The following is an 18,393-nucleotide window of genomic DNA, read 5'->3' as shown; positions in this document are numbered from 1 at the left end:
ATAAAAGGACAGTTTTGTCTACATTGTCTTGCATCAAGCATGAGTTCTGTCAAACCAAGCAGGTTTAGCTGTGAGAAAGCACAGAGAAGATTATGATCCATACCCAGAGCTTCCCCATGGAAGGAGCATATGGGCTTGTCCAAAGAGACAGTTAGGGATTTTACTAATTAAAAATAGAATAATCAGCTTAAAATGAGTTGAAGCTAAACTCATCTTGAATTATCTATCAATATTATCAATGCAAAGCAAGTTGCACGTTGCAGAGCGAATTTTATACTTGTGTAAACATATTTTCAGAATAGAATATATGCCCCCTGAACAGTAAGATAATAATGTGTTCAAAAACTCACTTGGAAGAATATGCCAATGACATTAAAATTAAATTATTTTCCTCCATTCTATAATACTGCTAGGTACTGAAATGTAAATCTATAGCCCAGCTCTTTTCACTCTGAAACAGTTGCAATTGCCCACTGATGGAATTAAGAAAATTGACGTCCTTCAGCAAAATAGCACTTGATTTTAAAGTGCAGTCTAGCCCAACAACATCATTTGAAACATTTTGTAAGTAATAGGCTTTCATAACCATTATTTTTTTTGTCATTGTAGCCAGCAGCACAACCAAGATGTGCTGCATCAGCTTGTAATGGGAAATAAAATAAATGCATTGCAATTAAGGAAATGTGGCGCAGTTTTAAATTTAAAATCAGGCCTGATTACTAGCCATGACTCTGGCTAAAATATATAAAGATACAGGAAATTCAGAGTGTTCAGTGATGTACAAAGACCTATAGCAAGATGCACATATATACAGACAGAATGATGCATGAGAATTGAAGTCAGCCCATGGCACATTTCCTGAAGCACTTAACCTCCCTCTGTTGATTGACATTATTGTCCACCTTTAATATGCTTTAATTTAGTCATTACATAAACTGTTATGCTGATGACACTTTGGATTATTTGGGCTTATAGAGTAATCCTTCTCAATCCTCATCGCCTCAAGTTTCAAACCAAATAACAAGCACTGAGCTGCCATTTTATACTGAAAACATTTTAAGCATGCAGTTAGCCATAAACCAATGTTATTTGAAGGGTGTAAATAAAGTCTGTCTTTAGCAAAGTTGATTCAACCTGCTTCAATGTAAACTAAACAGCTCGCAGTCAATCTTGTTAGATAATCATTGGCTGTAATCTTGGAAATGTGTGTATTTAGCCACAGGCAGTAGTGAAAATAAACAGTGCATTTGTTAACACTTGGACTAGAATCTCGTAGAACATTCTAATAAAGTAGTTTTATTAATTTTTTTAGACTTGAGGTCACTGATAAAATGTATATATCTACAAAATGAAGTACAGATTGGTTTTATAAATGTGCTGCATGTAATTGTGATTGACATTGAATCGAGAAGGAAAAACTGCTTTGCATTCAACTCCATAGATCTCTCTGGATTTCTGGATTATATAGTGAATAGATAGCTTGGAAGTTTATTGGGAAAAAATGAACAAAAAACAACTTAACTCATTTGCCCATTCAAAACATAATATGTATCTGGATGGAAGATGGTGACAACTGAAAAAGCTAGACTTTGAATTAAATGCAACACAATGGAGGATGCGGATGGCTTGTCGTTGAACTGCACAGCTTGTTGTCTTTATATGGAGATGCATGTGCTAATATAGACACATTTCTCAAATATTTTAAACCATTGCCCAATCCACATCTGTGGAAATAACAGGAGTGTTAGTGTGTACCCATTGTCTGCATATCTTAATGGGGATTTCACATTGGAAACCTTTGATGTTTATTCTCTGCAGATGAGAAGTGAGACATTAGAGAGCAAGTTACCAATATCACTCAAAACAGTTTCAATCCAATTCCATTTACACAATTAATGATTTTCTTACTTCACAGTTTTTTTATCTTGTCAAGAATATTGTATGAAATCAAACAGTTCAATGATTAATCAATAGCTTCTTATACATTGATAGGAATGATAAAATTAAAAAAACTAAAAGAGTCATGGAGTGTGATCTTAACAATCTTGTAGTTGATATGTGGATTGTCCAATATCTTGTCCTTTATTGGGGGTGGGGGGGGGGTGCTTGTTAACATGCTTCTAATATGTTACTGTACAAACCCTAGACTAGCATACCAACGTTGCTTACTGGTTCTGGTCCAATCCAACATCAGGCTGATCTGAAGGCCAAACCAACCAGCAGAAAAGTAGATCTGTCACCAAGTTTCAAACAAGAATGTTGAGAATAGATTGGAAAGTAGACATCCAAACGGCAATCCATGTTATTTCTTTGGGACATTAAACTACTTCAGCTTTCCTTGGCCACAATAAAATAACTTGAGCACTTACAATTTTAATTAAGTAACCTCATCTTGTCACACATTCAGAGCAGTAGGCTGTTAAATTATTATGGGGGCATGTGGATGGGGTGCTTATACCCATTAAAAAAACCTCAGTGCAACTTATTCTCAAGCCATCAGCCTGACCAAGATAAAGCATTAATAAAAGCTGAAAGTGCTGTTTAAAAGCAAATGTCAAAAAGAGTTGAATGGTCAGTATACATTGGCAACTTGTTTCCAATGAAGAGTGAATTAACATTGGCTCTTCATTGTCCTTATCCAATATAACTCATAGATGCTGCAATGTATGAAATGACATTATTGCTAGAAAGGGTTTCTATGTCATGATTTTTGTTAGGGAATTATTACACATATTGTACACCAGATTCTCTATATATGGATATGTTTACAACCCCATCAGTGAGTTTTATATCTTTCCTTACACTCTTTATTGTCAAAAATAGAAAATGATAGAGCTTCACTAAAGCCACAGTACCCAACAGCTTTCATACACAGTGATTAAGAGGTAGAAGTGATCACAAAGTTAATTAAGCTCAAAAAGAACTGCCTTACCTGAAGCACATTCTTTCTGCTGGATTTGTCTTTTGCCCATTCAATCTGAGCACCACACAGGTCCACATTTTCTGGCTTACAGCCCATCTTCTGTACAGAGGAGTGGAAGTGAAGAAATAGATGTCAACTCTGAATCTCAGTATTCTTGTGAGGACACATATTAAAAATGGGAGGATTATTTAAAAGGGATAAAGAATTGTTTTGACAAGTTAAATAGAAATTGAAGTTCAGTATTTAATTGAACACTCCAGGATATCCAACATCAAGAATTGGAATTCTAAGTAGTGGTATTTCTTTTATCTGCCTTAACACAAGAATAATTCTTTAAATAAAACAAAGTTATTGTTAGCAAAATTATTTATGCATCTCTTTTATATATAAAAGTGTTCCTTTAATCTTATTCTGGTGAGCACTTCAAGATTAAAGATGTCATTGCCGAGGATTTGAATATATTACTTATTATCAAATACTTTAAAGGCAGTTGCAGCAGGTAGTTCCACGGTCTAGCATCCTGAGCTTTTCCCCTGTTGCTTCTCAACTCAGAATAAGAAAGAGCACCCTCTACTGCTTTTCTCAGTTGCTTCACATTCTCTAAAATTCTTCTTTGCAACCTCCCCAAGAGTGACTAGTTAGTTTTGGCGATGTATGACTAGCCAGTTAGTGTGACTAGTTAGCAGGTAGCTTGGTGCCCGATTAGTCTGTCACTACTAACAAGTATGCACCAATTGATCGTGCCTGACTGCTGAGAGAGAAAGGGAATTTTGTTTAAAATGTTATCATTCAGATACCATGTACTGTTTTCAATTTAATGTCTCGGATGGGTTGTGAGATTAAACAAGGCATTGTAAGAAGCCAATGTGATGCTTCAGAAAACCTTAATGCACTGTACTGCACACAAAGCATGTGAATCTGGAAGATACCAAATCAGACAATCAGTCAGCAACATATACTCAATATCATAAGCCATGGTCCGGACATGAGACAAGAGTCTACCTGGTAGTTTTATGTATATGGACGTGTAAAGAGGTGTGTTGTGGAGGAATAAGGAACCAGAAAAGACAGTATTACTAATGTGAACAACAGGAGTTAGTCCTGACGAAGGGTCTCGGCCTGAAATGTCGACTGCACCTCTTCCTAGAGATGCTGCCTGGCCTGCTGCGTTCACCAGCAACTTTTATGTGTGTTGCTATTACTAATGTGATTCACAGTTTGAGGTCAGAACTGACTCATTGTCTAAGGATAGCAGAAGTCTAGAATAAAGGGAGGAAAGTGGTTGCTACACCAAATATACCCTCCAAAAGTCTCAGACTTGATGTTATTCAAAGGGGTTGTTACTGAACCAGTACTTCAGTTAGATGCTTAGCAACAATGCTGTAGATCAGCTTTTCCAGCTTGCCCATACATTTTCAATAACTTTTTCAAAGTACTTAGAAAATCGGCACAAAATTATTGTGTGTATTACTAAGATACTTTTGTTATTACCTTCTCAGTGTTGAAATGATACTTAAAGAGTTAAAATAATATGAAGCCACTTTATAATTAAAGGGCTTTCTTTATACATTTATTTTCTTTGTTTGTTGCCCAAAAACAGACTGGTGGCAGCCAGCCATGGTGCCTGAGGTCTCTGCCAAATGCATCCTGTGCTAACTCCCCAACCAATTTCTGTGGATAGTGGACTCTGGAGTTCCAAAAAATCTCACACTGAACATGGGGAGCATGGCACAATTATCATTTACCACAGCCTGGATGTGCACCATATGAGCACTCTGATGAAGTGCCTTTTATTTAGTGTCATGTGTTTTAAGTCCTCTAGCACCATCGTCTGTCTTCTATCATACATACAAGTCATTCAGAAACAGAGATCATTAAATTTCATCTTTCTTCAATTGGCAATCTTCCGATTCAATTCAGTCCTAGTTGTTTGCATTACACCTGCAACCCTGCACAATCTAACTCAAGTCTTGTTGCAGAAGTAAGTTCCTTTTGGTAGAATACATTAAGATGGATTACATATGATATAAGACATAAGAGCTAGGAGGAGAATTAGGCCATTTGGCCCATCGAGTCTGCTCCACCATTTCATCATGGCTGATCTGTTTCCCTCTCATACCCAATCTCCTGTCTTCTCCCCGTATCCCTTCATGCCCTGACTAATCAAGAATATATCAATCTCTGCCTTAAATATACCCAAAGACCTGGTCTCCACAGCTGCCTGTGGCAAAAAAAAATACAGATTCTCCACTCTCTGGCTAAATAAATTTCTCTATATTTCCATTCTAAATGGATGCCCCTCTATTCTGAGACTGTGTCCTTTGGTCTCAGGATCCCCCATCATAGGAAACATCCTCTCCATATTCACCTTGTTGAGGTCTTTCAACATTTGGTAGGCTTCAATGAGATCATCCCTCATTCTTCTGAATTTCAGTAAGTACAGTCCCGGAGCCATCAAAAATGAATATAAATTGTGAAATTGATCTTTACCAGATAATTTTTTGAAATGATAGCATTGAGGAAGCATACATGGACAAAACAGGACCACAAGCTGTCACAAAGATACTGAACCATCTGAAGAAAGTTCATCAACCTAATTGTTGGTTCACCACAATTCTTCACAAACAATACAGAGAAAATTTACAAGGGTATTGCAAGGACTTGATGACCTGACCTGCAAGGAAAGGTTGAAAGGTTAGCCCTTTACTCCCTGGAACATAGCAGAATGAGAGGAGATTCGATAGAGGTATACAGAATTATGAGGGATATAAGTAGGGTAAATACAAGCAGTCTTTTTCCACTGAGATTAAGTGAGTGCAGAACTAGCGTTCATGGGTTAAAAGCGAAAGGTGAAATGCTTAAGGGAAGCATAAGGAAGAACTTCTTCACCCAGAGGATGGTGACAGCGTGCAATGAGCTGTCAGTAGAAGCGATGGATGCAGGATTGATTCAACATTTAAGAGAAGTTTGGATAAGTACATGGCACGGATGACTATGGAGGGCTATGGTCCTGGTGCGGCCTGATGGGATTAGGAAGAATAATCGTTCAGCATGGACTAGATGGGTTGAAGGGTCTGCCTCTGTGCTCCATGATGCTATGAATAGCTGATCTGCAAATTCCCAGCATTTTCTGCTCTTATTTATTATGGACCAACAGACAATATGGACAGAATGGGGATTAAATTCTAATGGATCACGAGGTTGTAAAAGGCAGTGTATTAAAGAAATCCTTTCCTTATTTTTATGAATGTCATATTCAGCGCTGAAGGTTGTGAGGTGTAACAATGGCTAAGTCCAGTCAATAGCTTGTCCCTTTGAAATTGATAATAATGAGTGCAAGTCACTGGAAGAAAATAGAAAATTGGTGTTTGCACTGGTTACTGCAATAGTTACCATATTTCCTATCTGTTTAATAGGAAAATGACTGATAGAGTTATATCAAAAGACATCATATAGCAAATAATCCCGCTGGGTAATAAAGGCTTGCACTGCGAACACAGTCTTAGCTAAAACAAATGGAAACAAGATTTTGGTGTCACTTCATGGTTATGTCATGATCACTGGGAACACAATTTAAAACAAATGTTCTCTTTAAATTAAACTACTCCCAGGTAGAAATAGAAATGATATCCCTATACATAATTTCCTTCAATCTTCATGACAGTTATGCAAAAGGTTTTGAAAATACCAGCTTCTAATGTATGCTCCTTGGACATTGCAAGAATAACCAAATGTGTTGAAGGAAATCCAATACAGGGCTATAATCCAACTTATCTGTCAATCATATTTATTTAAAAAATGTTTGAAGAATTATATCAGATATTGAAAGCTTACATTATTTTATTATTTAAGCCCATTCCCTCTGTCTCACACCATACACTCACTGCATACTCCTTGAACCATGTAAAACCGATACAATATTGAGACTCATTTCATTACTAAATAAATATTACTGAAGAAATACAGGGACTGATAGAGTAATGCAACATATAAACCCTGTCTTCAGCTCTGCTAAGCCATGCCTCTACGTTAGCATCGTCCTTGATAGACCCACTTCCAACGTTTGGCCCAGAACCCCTCCAAGCCCTACCCCTTCATTTTCCTATCTGAATGCCCCTTAAATGTTATGATTGCACCTACCTCACAACTCCATCAGACATTTCACTCCAAGTACTCGCTAGCTCCCATGTAAAGAAATTACCTCTCAGGTCTCTTAAATCTCTCCCTTCTTAGCTTGTATCTGTACTCTTTAGTATTGGACTCCCCAAACCTGGGGGAAAGAATATGATCATCCACTTCATCCATACCCCTCGAGACCTCATCAAATTCCATGAGGTCACCCCTCATTCTTTTGTGCTTTGGGAAACAATGATTCAACATGGCCAACTCCCCCCCCCCCCACTATCACTCAGGCTCTTTGGTACAGGCAGCATCATTGTAAATTGTTTCTGCACCCTCTCCAGGTTGACAATGACTTTCCTATAACAGGAAGACAGAAACTGTGCACACTGCTCCAAGTGCATCCTACCAATGAGTTATATAACTTCAACAAAATGCTCCTACCCTTAAACTTGATTCCCTGACTGAAGAACGCCCACATGCTAAATGCTTTCTTCACTACCCTGACTACATGAGGGACTGCTTTCAGCAAACTGTGCACTAATGCTCTCTGATCCCTCTATTACACAACACTTATTAGTGCCCTGCCACTCAATGCATAGGTCCAACCCTTGTTTGAATACCCAGAACACATTGTGTCACACTTATCAAAATTGAAATCTATTTGCTATTCCCTTGCCCACTCCTGAACTGCTCTGTCATATGTATAGGGTCTTTGCACTTCATGGTAACCTGCTTCACAATCAACTGGTCTCCCTAATTTAGTATTGTCAGCAAACTTGCTAATCATGATATTAATATTCATATCTATACACTATTTATCGGCCTAATTATGAGACTCTTAGATAGGCACATGGATGATTAAGAAATGGAGGGCTATGGGGGAAGGGAAAGCTTAGATTGATTTTACAGTAGGTTAAAAGGTCAGCACAACATCATTACTGTAGTATAATATTCTATGTTCTATAATATTGTAATGCTGTAATATTCTATATCTCTGAATTACAGAGGTCCCATCAGTGACCCCCGAGCCACCTCACTAGTCACAGGTCTTCAGTCAGAGAATCAAGGTCCCCAGCTTTATGACAGGGTTTCATTCCTGGCAGCTGTTTGTAACACAAACTGGTTCTGCATTCAGAATGAACAGAAGTAGCTGAGAGAGTAGAGGAAGCTGGCACAGGAAGAGCAGGATGCCAGCAGCTTCTAACGTCGGTCACTGAGCAAGTCTGTTCCGCACTCTCAGCTCTGCTCAGCTTGAACCAGCCCGTGGCTGATGTGGCTCAAAGGTCAGGGAGAGAAGGCAGAAGATGCTTGCAGCCCCACCGAAGCTCGCAAATCTGCTTCTGCCCATACCACCTGTATCCCAGATGCTCGACTATATGCATGGGATGTCTGTATGTTGAGTGTTTGTAACTTGAGGAGCACCTGAGCTTCACAAGCAAAATCAGTTTAACTGGTCATTATTGAATTGCATTTTTTGAGTTTGCTAAACACAAGCTCTTTGTTATGGTTCCAAAGCTACAGTAAGAAATTCATTTTAAGTCTTAAGAACACCATTGCCTATAAAGCTCTTTGAAAAACAGTTGTGAAAGTTTTTTAACATAAATATCATTCCTCATACATGTCATTTCTCATCGGTATTGGTTTCATTCTTACTGTACAAGAATTAGAATTAAAGGGTGATGGAGAATTTCACCAGATTAATAATTAATTCTGCCGTCATTGTAAAGTTCTTAAACAATCTCATAAGTTGCTCCCATTTTAACACACACGGAATGCTGAGGGTATTCAGCAGGTCATGCAGCATCAATAGAGGGGAATAAATGAAGGGCCTTAGCCCAAGGCATTGAGCGTTTAATCCACTCCATTGATGTTGCCCAACCTGTTGAGCTCCTAAACGACACACACAAAATGCTGGAGGAACTCAGCAGGTCAGGCAGCATCTATGGAAATGAATAAGCTGTCAGCGTTTTGGGCTGCGACCCTCCTTCAGGACTGGACGGAAAGGGGGAAGATACCAGAATAAAAAGGTGGGAGGAGGGGAAGGAGGACAGCTAGAAGGTGATAGGTGAAGCCAGGTGGATTGGAAAGATAAAGGGCTGGAGAACAAGGAATCTGATAGAAGAGGAGAGTGGACCATAAGGGGAAGCGGAAGAGGAGCGAACCCAGGGGAATATGATAGGTTGGTGAGAAAAGGTAAGAGACTAGAGTGGGGAATAAAAGAAGAGGGTAGGGGGTGGAATTTTTTTTACCAGAAGAAAAAATCAATATTCATGCCATCAGCTTGGAGGCTACTCAGACAGCATATAAAATGTTGCTCTTCCACCCTGAGGGTGAACTCATGTTGGCACAAAATAGGCCATGGACCAACATGTCGGAACAGGAAATGGAACTGGAATTAAAATGTTTTGGCCATCGGGAAGTGCCACTTTAGACGTATGGAGCATAGGTGCCCCAATTAAGGGCCCCAAAGTGGATGCTAATTTACAGTGGGTCTCGCCATCGGGAGCACTGGACACAATAATTGACCCCAGCAGATCTGAAGGTTCCTGCAGGATTTTGTGTGTGTGTGTTATATTCTGTAAATTCATATTCTCTTGTGCCTCTGCAGTAGTGAAGTAGGTGCCGCAGTAGTGAAGCAGTTAGCACAATGTTATTACAGCTTGAGGCAACAGAGTTACGAGTTCAATCCTGGCGTTCTTTGTAAGGAGTCTCTGTACGTCTTCATTGTGGAATATGTGGGTATTTTCCAGGTCTTTTGGTTTTGATTACAGTCCGAAGACTGTGGGTAGTGTAATTGGTCATTGTAAATTACCCTGTGATTGGGTTAGGATTTAATCAGGGCTGTCCACGGTTGCTGGGTGGTGCAGCTCAACGGGCCGAAAGAACCTATTCAGCTCTGTAGCACTCACTAAATAAAATAAAATAAGTTGAATAGAGGGTGTTGATTCAGCATTTCAGATAAGCTTTATGGAAGATTTTCTGATGTAAATACATCAACAGTTTCTGTAACCTCAAAGAAATAAATGAATAGCTTCTAAAATCGTATTATCATCCATTCACCAGCAACTGAATGTCTAGAAGCAAAGTACTGGAGTACACTTATGTTTTGAATTAGTGCTTAGGTAAGAGCCTAGACCTTGGGATGAGTGCTAGCGATAGAATGAATTTAAAAGAAAGTAGCTTTGGACCACAAAAGTTAGATAAAGATGGGATGAGATGATATCAATTTGAGGTTTTTGCAATCCTGCTCTTCTCCATTATTTTCCTTTGCCATTGACTATGGTTCCAACCCAACACTGCACCTTGTTATCAAGCCTACAGCCATAGTGTCCAATATTAAAATTCCATGCAGCTGCATAGGGAAATTTGCAGCCTTTACCTCGATTAAAATGATAATAACTTTGGGATTTCTTTGCATATTTCTTCACTGCACGATGCACCATTTTTCCTAGATGGATCTGAGTTCTTATCAGATCCTGTTTCATTTTTAATCCATTGATCTCAATGACAGTAATCACATATTGTGAATAGTTGCTCTATGCAAAATATTCTCCCTATCGTAGATGTCAAATGCAAACCTGCAGCAGAAAATACACAAATCTTATAAGATATTGTTTGTCTGTATTCTAGGTTAAATAACAGAAACATGAAACAAAGATGAGAATTCTAAAATAACACTTCAACAAGTAAAACACCATATAGTTAGTAAAAAGAATATCCAGCATATCCAGAAAATGAATGAAGTGGTTTGCAGTAAATGACAATGGATGATCATTATAATCGTGCTTGTGTTCTTAAGGCAGGTTTTAAAAAGCTATGTAAATATAATGGGTTGTAATTACTCAATCTCTTAGTTATAAACAAGTTTTAGATAATTACCAGCCAGATATTGCATATTCTGTCCACAGATTTGCTAATTTACTGATTGGTTAAATTTGTTTATCAGTCTATGTTTTATGGCTTGTGGTATTTGACTAGAACTCCCTCAATGTATGTAAACCAAAGCATCTGTAATGGGTTTAGATCCATTAAATGCAGTACTCAGCCTCTTTTAACTGTGTTTTAGTAAACACTAGAACAGCTTAAGTGATTGAGTAAATTCCACTTATCACATAAATTAAGGTTTACTGTCTAATTTGTTTATATGTCTCTGTTATAGCTATCTCTTTGCTGTCACTGAAACTTGGACTGATTAGTAAAATTATACTCAGTGTAAGGTAAATTTCATTTGAATTCATAATCTGATCTGTATTCTGACATTACTAACTAGAAATAATGCTCTACATCAGAGTTCTGATCCACTATTGCAGTTAGTTTTAATTCACATCATCTGTTTTTGACAACGTTTTAGCGATGATGACTTTTTGTTGACCCTGACAAAATGTTAACTTTTTCAAAATACGACACACTTTTTGTTTCGTTTTATGTGGATTTTCTTGTGTTAGGGAGAAGCATTTGACCTGACGCATGATGGCAACACAGCATTAGAAGCATTTGCTTCATAATCTCAATGTCTTAAGTTTGTGACTGCTTAATAACCAAATCTGCCAGCCTTTCCACCCCATAAGCTATAAAATCTGATCAGTCCAATTGCTTTGATTGTACAGCACCTCTGAGAAGATGTGAGATTGAGATCAGAACCATTTTCACTCTTTCGCCATGAATAGAGTGAATCTTTTTCACTTTGTAATTCTCAGTTTTGTTATTTACACAACTGGAACACATCAGTTTTGTAATCTACTTGAAAAATAAATTGATAAGTTACGCAACTCTAAACTCTAATTCACAGCAAAAGAGTTGAGTTCAGGCATTTAACAATACATTTTCCATCTCTATTGGGAAGCCTGGAAGTTATTTGTTCAATTTTATAAATGGGCTGAATCATGATCATATTTGTCTAGGGATTATAAAAGAGAATGCTCATGATCATTGTCCCATGCTACATCGCTCAGTGAAGAAAAAATGGGCAGCTCATTTATGACAATACATTTAGACATTCCGCCAGTCAATAATGGAGGCATGTTATTTTCTACATTCATTGAATACAAGTCCTTGTTTGGTTAGAAATGCAACCCACTTCAAGGTCTTTGCCAAACTCAGGCAAATATGATGCTCAGTGGGTTACTATACCCACATAACCATGTAGGGTTGTATAAGGTTTCAGTCTAATGACCCATTTGCAATGGGGACACATAACCTTTAGTTAACGTATCTTCACATGACTAAACAGTGGGTTTGTTTTTTCCTGCTCCAGTTGTGAAGGAGTTACTGGCAGGAGAGACTGAGAATCTGCTTTCTTGAGAATTTCCCCAACACTTAAGAAAGGGAATAGTCTTTCAAAGTACATAGAGTTTATTTAAAAAGTTGCAAAACCAATGCAGAAAAAAACTTGGAAGAAAACATTTCTGTCCATCATTTAGATCTGTTAAATTTCTATTGGACTTAGCCATTTTTCACTAATTATCTTTTAAAATGAACAATTAGTAAAATGGCCCGTGTCTCTGCTGAAATCAACACATCTCATCTGAAACCAGTTAATTAGCTGAAAAAAAAGGAAACATAAGACCAAATTTGTAGAACCAAATTTGAGTATTCAAATACTGCTGTAAAAGACAGTGGGGATGGGGGTGGAGAGTTAGCCTGTCCATAAGTGTGGCCTCATGCCTTGAGTGAAAGAGAAGAGAGGGGTAAATTTCTTTCAATTATTCTAATATGTTACTGTTCAATTGAAACATCCATATAGAGTAGCAGCACAGTCCACCTACTGTTGCAATCCCAACTTTTTTTTTAGATCATGCATCATTACTCCAAGTGATTGGTAATCAATTTCTCTCAGTTTACCATATACAGTCACCTAAAGCATCGTGGTCCATGCTGGAATAAAAATACACTCCAGTCCCCTTGTCAAACTAGCGCTGAGAAGATTGGCTCCTTGATAAGCCAAACATGAATGGCTTTGTTCCTCCTTATCTTTGTAATGCTGCCCAGTACAAGACCTTTGAGATTTCTACCATTTTCCAGTTATAGTCTGACTAACTGACATTGAAAACATCAGCATCCCTGATTTTGATCTCATCACCAGTGGCAGCCATGCCCATATATACAGTATATTCTCTCTCACAGAATCACAGAGCCATACAGCATAGAAAGGGGCACTTCAGCCCAACTGATCCGAGCTGACCAACCTAAACTAGCCCCATTTGTCTGCGTTTGGCAGAGGTTGATAGATTCTTGATTAGTAAGGGCATGAAAGGATACAGGGAGAAGGCAGGAGATTGAGGCTGAGAGGGAAAATGGATCAGCCATGATGAAATGGCAGAGCAGACTCAATGAGCCAAGTAGCCTAGTTTTACTCCTATATTTTATGGTCTTATGAGCCTTTAAAGCTTTCTTATTCAGATACTTACCCAAGTAGCTTTTAAATGTTGTTATTGTACGAGCATCAACCACTTGCCTTGGCAACTCATTCCATGTACAGACCACTCTCTGGGTGAAAAAGTTTCCCTTTTCATCTTAAACCTAGGTCCCCTCCAGCCAGGGAAAAAAGACTTTTTCACATTGACCCTATCTATGCTGCCATGATTTTACACACCTCTATTGGAACACCACCCTCCCTACAAATGGAGCATAATGTGGGCAAATCTAGTTCACTTTGATAAAAAGAGTAAAATTTTGTATTGTTTTGAAGAAATGAAAGCACCTAGCATGATAAAATGGACTCTCAATCTTACAATTTACCTTGTTATGGTCTTCCACAATATTGTCTACCTGAACTGCACTTTCTTTGTAACTGTAGCACATTATTATGCACTCTGTTATTGTTTTATAATGTACTGCCTCTATGCTCTGTTTTAATGAACTGATCTATATGTACAGTATGCAGAATAAGTTTTTCACTGTATCTCTACAGTACTTTCACAATAATAAACTAATTTACCAATTTGCTATTTAATTCTGCAGTTCAAAGTGATTCATCCTATGTGGAATCACAAAAATAAATTAGATTGCAGATACAGAAAGTGATTAAGAAAGGAATATTGTCTTTATTGTAAGAAAACTTGAGTACAAACACAAGCGCTCTTCCTAAATTCATTCTGGGCTTTGATCAGACAATATACACAGCACTAGGAACAGTTTTAATGCTTTCTAATTTCAGGAAGGATATGCTTTTGAGGCAGTGGATTCACTTCTAGGGTGACATGGTTGTCCTATGAAACTGAGTAGAACAAGGCTGTGACTTGATTGAGTTTATTTTGAAAAGTTGCCAGTCAAAGGTAATTGATGAGGGTAGGGCAGTGGATGTTTAGTTAGGCCTTTAGCAAGGTCCCTCATGCTAGACTGATCCAAACAATTAAGATGCATGAGGGACCTTGTCAAATGCCTTAGTTATGTCCATGTGCACAGCACCCATAGCTCTACCCCTATCCGTTATGACTTAGTGTTTAGATTCAGAAGTTCCATGCCCATTGACGACAGAGGGTAATAGCAAAATAGTAGAATTCTACTTAGAAGTGTTGCACAGGGATCAGTGTTTAACATATCCTGTTTGTAATACAGTAGATTTTGGTTAATTGGGCAATCAGTTATTTGGAACAACTCTTAAAGAACAAAAACTAATCAAGAAAATAGCCAGGATTCTCTTCATTTATTTGGAACACTATGCTGATTAATTGGAACAGGAGGCTGTTGCTGAACAGTTTCTAATTAGCATCAGTCACATACACGTTTTTAAAATGTATTGAAATACAGCACAGAATAGGCCCTTCTGGCCCTTTGAGCTGCACTGCTCAGCAATCTCCCAACTCAATCTTAGCCTGGTCATTGACAAGATTCAATGATCAATTAACCTACCAACTAGTACATCTTTGGACTGTTGGAGGAAATTGGAGCATCTGCAGCAAACTCTCACGGTCACAGGGAGTACATACAAACTCCATACTGGCAGTGGTGGGAATTGAGCCCCGGTTACCTATACTGTAAAGAGTTGTGTTAACGCTACGCCACTGTATCACCCTTGTGTGGCTATTAGTCACTACACTGTGCTTAGAGGAAACAGTGTTTAAGTAGCATCGGTTGTGTGTGTTCGTGTTCAAAAACAATGATTTTTGTCACCGATAGTTGGCAATAAATAAGTAGTAAGATAATTCAGAACCGCTTTGCTCACTGCAGTTTCAAAATTTCAGGCTTGGAAATGCCAGAAATGGCTGGGAATAAAAATGAAATTATTTCACTACTTCAGCAAGTTAGGACCAATGAAGAATTTGAAGATATCAGTAATCATCTTGAATGTTACAAAGAAAATTTAGATTTGTACGATGCAATCATCAAAAGCATTGTTGAGGGTAGTGCATTATCTGCACTGTTTAGGTTAATTTACAGTCAATCAAAAGAACACTGCAGTGTACACTGGATGAATTCCTCCAACAAAAACTATTAGGAACTAATACATAGCCTTTAGTTCTATAGTGGTATTGGTAGTGTTTAATTTGTTCTGTATTTCATTAGAATACATGATTTGTTATTCAGTCAAATGGTAGTTTACCTTTTATACCTTTTTAACTATTTCCATGAAGTTTCGGCTAATTAGGGCAGGCACTTAGTTGGGCCAAAAGTACCTGTCCTGATTGATCCCAATTAACTGGAATCCACTGTATTTATAAATAATTTAGATGCAAATGTAGATCAGTGGGTTAGCAAGTTTGCAGATGACACAAATTTGCTGGCATTGCACGCAGTGAAGAAGGTTGTCAAAGAATAAAGCAGGATATAGATCAGTTAGAGATATGGGTGTACAAATGAAAGATGATGTTTATTTCAGTGAAGTATGAGGTGCTGCACTTTGTGATGTCCAATGTAAGAAGAAAGTATATAGTTAATGGCAGGACACTTAACAGCATTATATCTAGTGGGATCTTGCCATCTAAGCCCACTGCTCCCTGAAAATGGCAATAAAAGTAGAAAATGTGGTTAAAAAAAAGATATATAACAAGTCTGTATTCATTGGTTGGGGCGTTGAGCATAAGGATCAGGTACTCATGCAGCAGCTTTATAAAACTTTGGTTAGTCCTCACTTGGAGAATTGTTTACAGTTCTGTTTGTCCCATATTAGAAAGGATGTGAACTCTTTGGAGAGGGTCAGAAGAGGTTTACCAGGATGCAGCCTGAATTAAAGATTATGATCTATCTCTGGAGTGTCCAAAGCTGAGGAGACACCTGATATAAGTTTATAAAATCATGGGAGGCATAGATAGTGTAGAGAGTCAGAATCATTTTCCCAGAGTAGAAATGTCAAATACTTTAGGGGATCAATTTATAGTGAGGTGGGAAGGTTTAAAGGAGATTTGTGCAGAATTTCTTTTTCAGAGACCATAGTAGATGGTAGAATAATACTGAGTAGTGGTAGAGACATATCTGTGACGGCATTTAAAGGCTTTTAGATAGGCATATGGATATGCACAAAATGCAGGGATATATATCATGTGCAGGCAGGAGAAATTAGTTTAACTGGGTAACATGCAGAGTAGAGACTTTATGATCCTGTGCTCTACAGTTCTTTATTCTACTGTCTGAAGGAGTTTGCACACAAACTTGAACAATAACTTCACCTCAGAAGAACAATATAACTTCAAATGCAATTTACATCTAGATTTTAGATTGAATATTGAGCAGAATCCTTTACATGATGTTGCTGAAGAATTTAATTACAGTATTTGTTCTACAGATTTCTTCCTAACAAATAATGCCAAAATATTAAAGAATTAACTGATGCCAATCATTCACACATCTACAAGATGTGCTAACTACATTCTTCTCATGTATAAAGGAGCCAAATCTTTGCACAAGTGTGGAATTTTCTTGACCATGCTTTATTTTGTTCAAAATTATGTTCTGAGTATCATATAAAGAAATGTAAATTAAAATATTTTCCTGTGTTTGCAGGTTAATTTGAAATTACTAAGTTCTAATAAAATGCTCCATACTTATAACTTTAGACATGCTTCTCACATTTGCCAAAACAGTTGGAAAGTAAGTAGTTTTCAGCTATTAGGGCCATTTGCAAGACTAAGTTGCACAATGTTCATTTCCTGTAGAGTCTAGCATTTCAGTTTTGATGATAGATATCTTGGCCACTTTGTCAGAACTAATATGAGAGCCGCACGCTACAAGCTGCCAAAATGCTTATATGACCATCAGAGTAATAGATTTTAGTCAATTGCAGCATCAAAAGCATTTATACGTTTTGACTCCTGCACAGAGTGCACCTTCCCAGCCGCACATCATTTCAATAAGGTCTGGCAGGATCCTCTCATCCCTGAGAGAAATAAGTAGTGGGTGATTGTCAAAAGCATCTTTCTCTGCCCAAACTGTGTCACTATCTGAGCCCTGGCCTCATTCCCGCATGGAGGTGTGCGCCTGTCTTTTCCTGAAGCATCTTTCCGCTACAAGGCAACAACTTCTGCCACACTCTTCAATTCCTTGATATCTTGTTTACCACTCATGTCTGTCACAGTTAGTTATTAATGCCTACTGCATAGAAAAGAATATCAGTGGTCCTGTGTCTTCCTCAAGGCTTGGCTTTATTCAGCACATGGTTGCTTGTGTCCCACCTACAAAATGACTAGCAGGCAACGCAAGGCACTTAGCTGCAGATCAAGGCCTGAACGATGAGTGTAGGTCTCACTTTAACAAGATGTCAGAATGCATATCTTTAGAACTGCTTACCGAATTGGCTAAAATTTGTTGTTTGCTATCTTTGTAGAATTCAATTTTGTCTCCCTCAAGGCAAACCCAAGAACTGGTCCAGTTTTTCCTGTAAAAGAAATAAGACATTGATACAATCAGATCAAATATCTCAGTAGTATTGACCAGTCATAACTATTAACGTCTTATGAATCTGTTAATTGTTAATCATGTAGAGTACTGTGCAAATGTCTTAGGCACATATCTATACAGTAGCTAAGGTGTCCAAGACTTTTGCATAGTACTGTAAATTATATCTTTCCAGTCCAAATAACATTTAATACTACTGAGCTAATACAAAGCTAAGTACTCATATTTCCGTTTTCCAATCACATACTTGTTTTAACCAATTTATAATACAGTGCAAAAGTCTTAGGAACTATAGCTGTTTATATGTGCCTTAAACTTTTACACAGCACTGTAATACTGCCATATTCAGAACTAAAGCAATCTATTATTTTGTTTAACTTCTACCACACCCAAAATACTAGTCAGAGTGCAGGAATTTTATTTCTCAGGTAATTTCAAAGTTCAAAGTGCAAAGTAAATTTTATTATCAAAGTACATATATGTCATGAGATTCATTTTCTTGTGGGAATACTCAACAA

The 18,393-nt window shown here is 37.8% G+C and overlaps 1 protein-coding gene across 3 annotated transcripts in view; it reads right to left on the bottom strand.

Annotated features, from left to right (window-relative positions):
- arhgap15 (Rho GTPase activating protein 15) overlaps positions 1–18,393 on the bottom strand; it is a 737,150-nt gene that overhangs the window by 515,070 nt on the left and 203,687 nt on the right. For all 3 annotated transcript variants that reach the window (XM_072258610.1, XM_072258612.1, XM_072258613.1), the window contains exons 6-7: positions 17,768–17,855; positions 2,933–3,022 (exon numbers count right to left, since the gene is read on the bottom strand). In XM_072258610.1, the coding sequence (XP_072114711.1) occupies positions 2,933–3,022; positions 17,768–17,855 (178 nt within the window). The remainder of the gene's footprint in view (positions 1–2,932; positions 3,023–17,767; positions 17,856–18,393) is intronic.

This window comes from Mobula birostris, chromosome 5 (genome assembly GCF_030028105.1).
Source record: "Mobula birostris isolate sMobBir1 chromosome 5, sMobBir1.hap1, whole genome shotgun sequence".
Lineage (NCBI taxonomy): Eukaryota > Metazoa > Chordata > Chondrichthyes > Myliobatiformes > Myliobatidae > Mobula > Mobula birostris.
The sequence above is the reverse complement of the archived record's forward strand: the minus strand, read 5'-3'. Positions and strand labels throughout refer to the sequence as shown.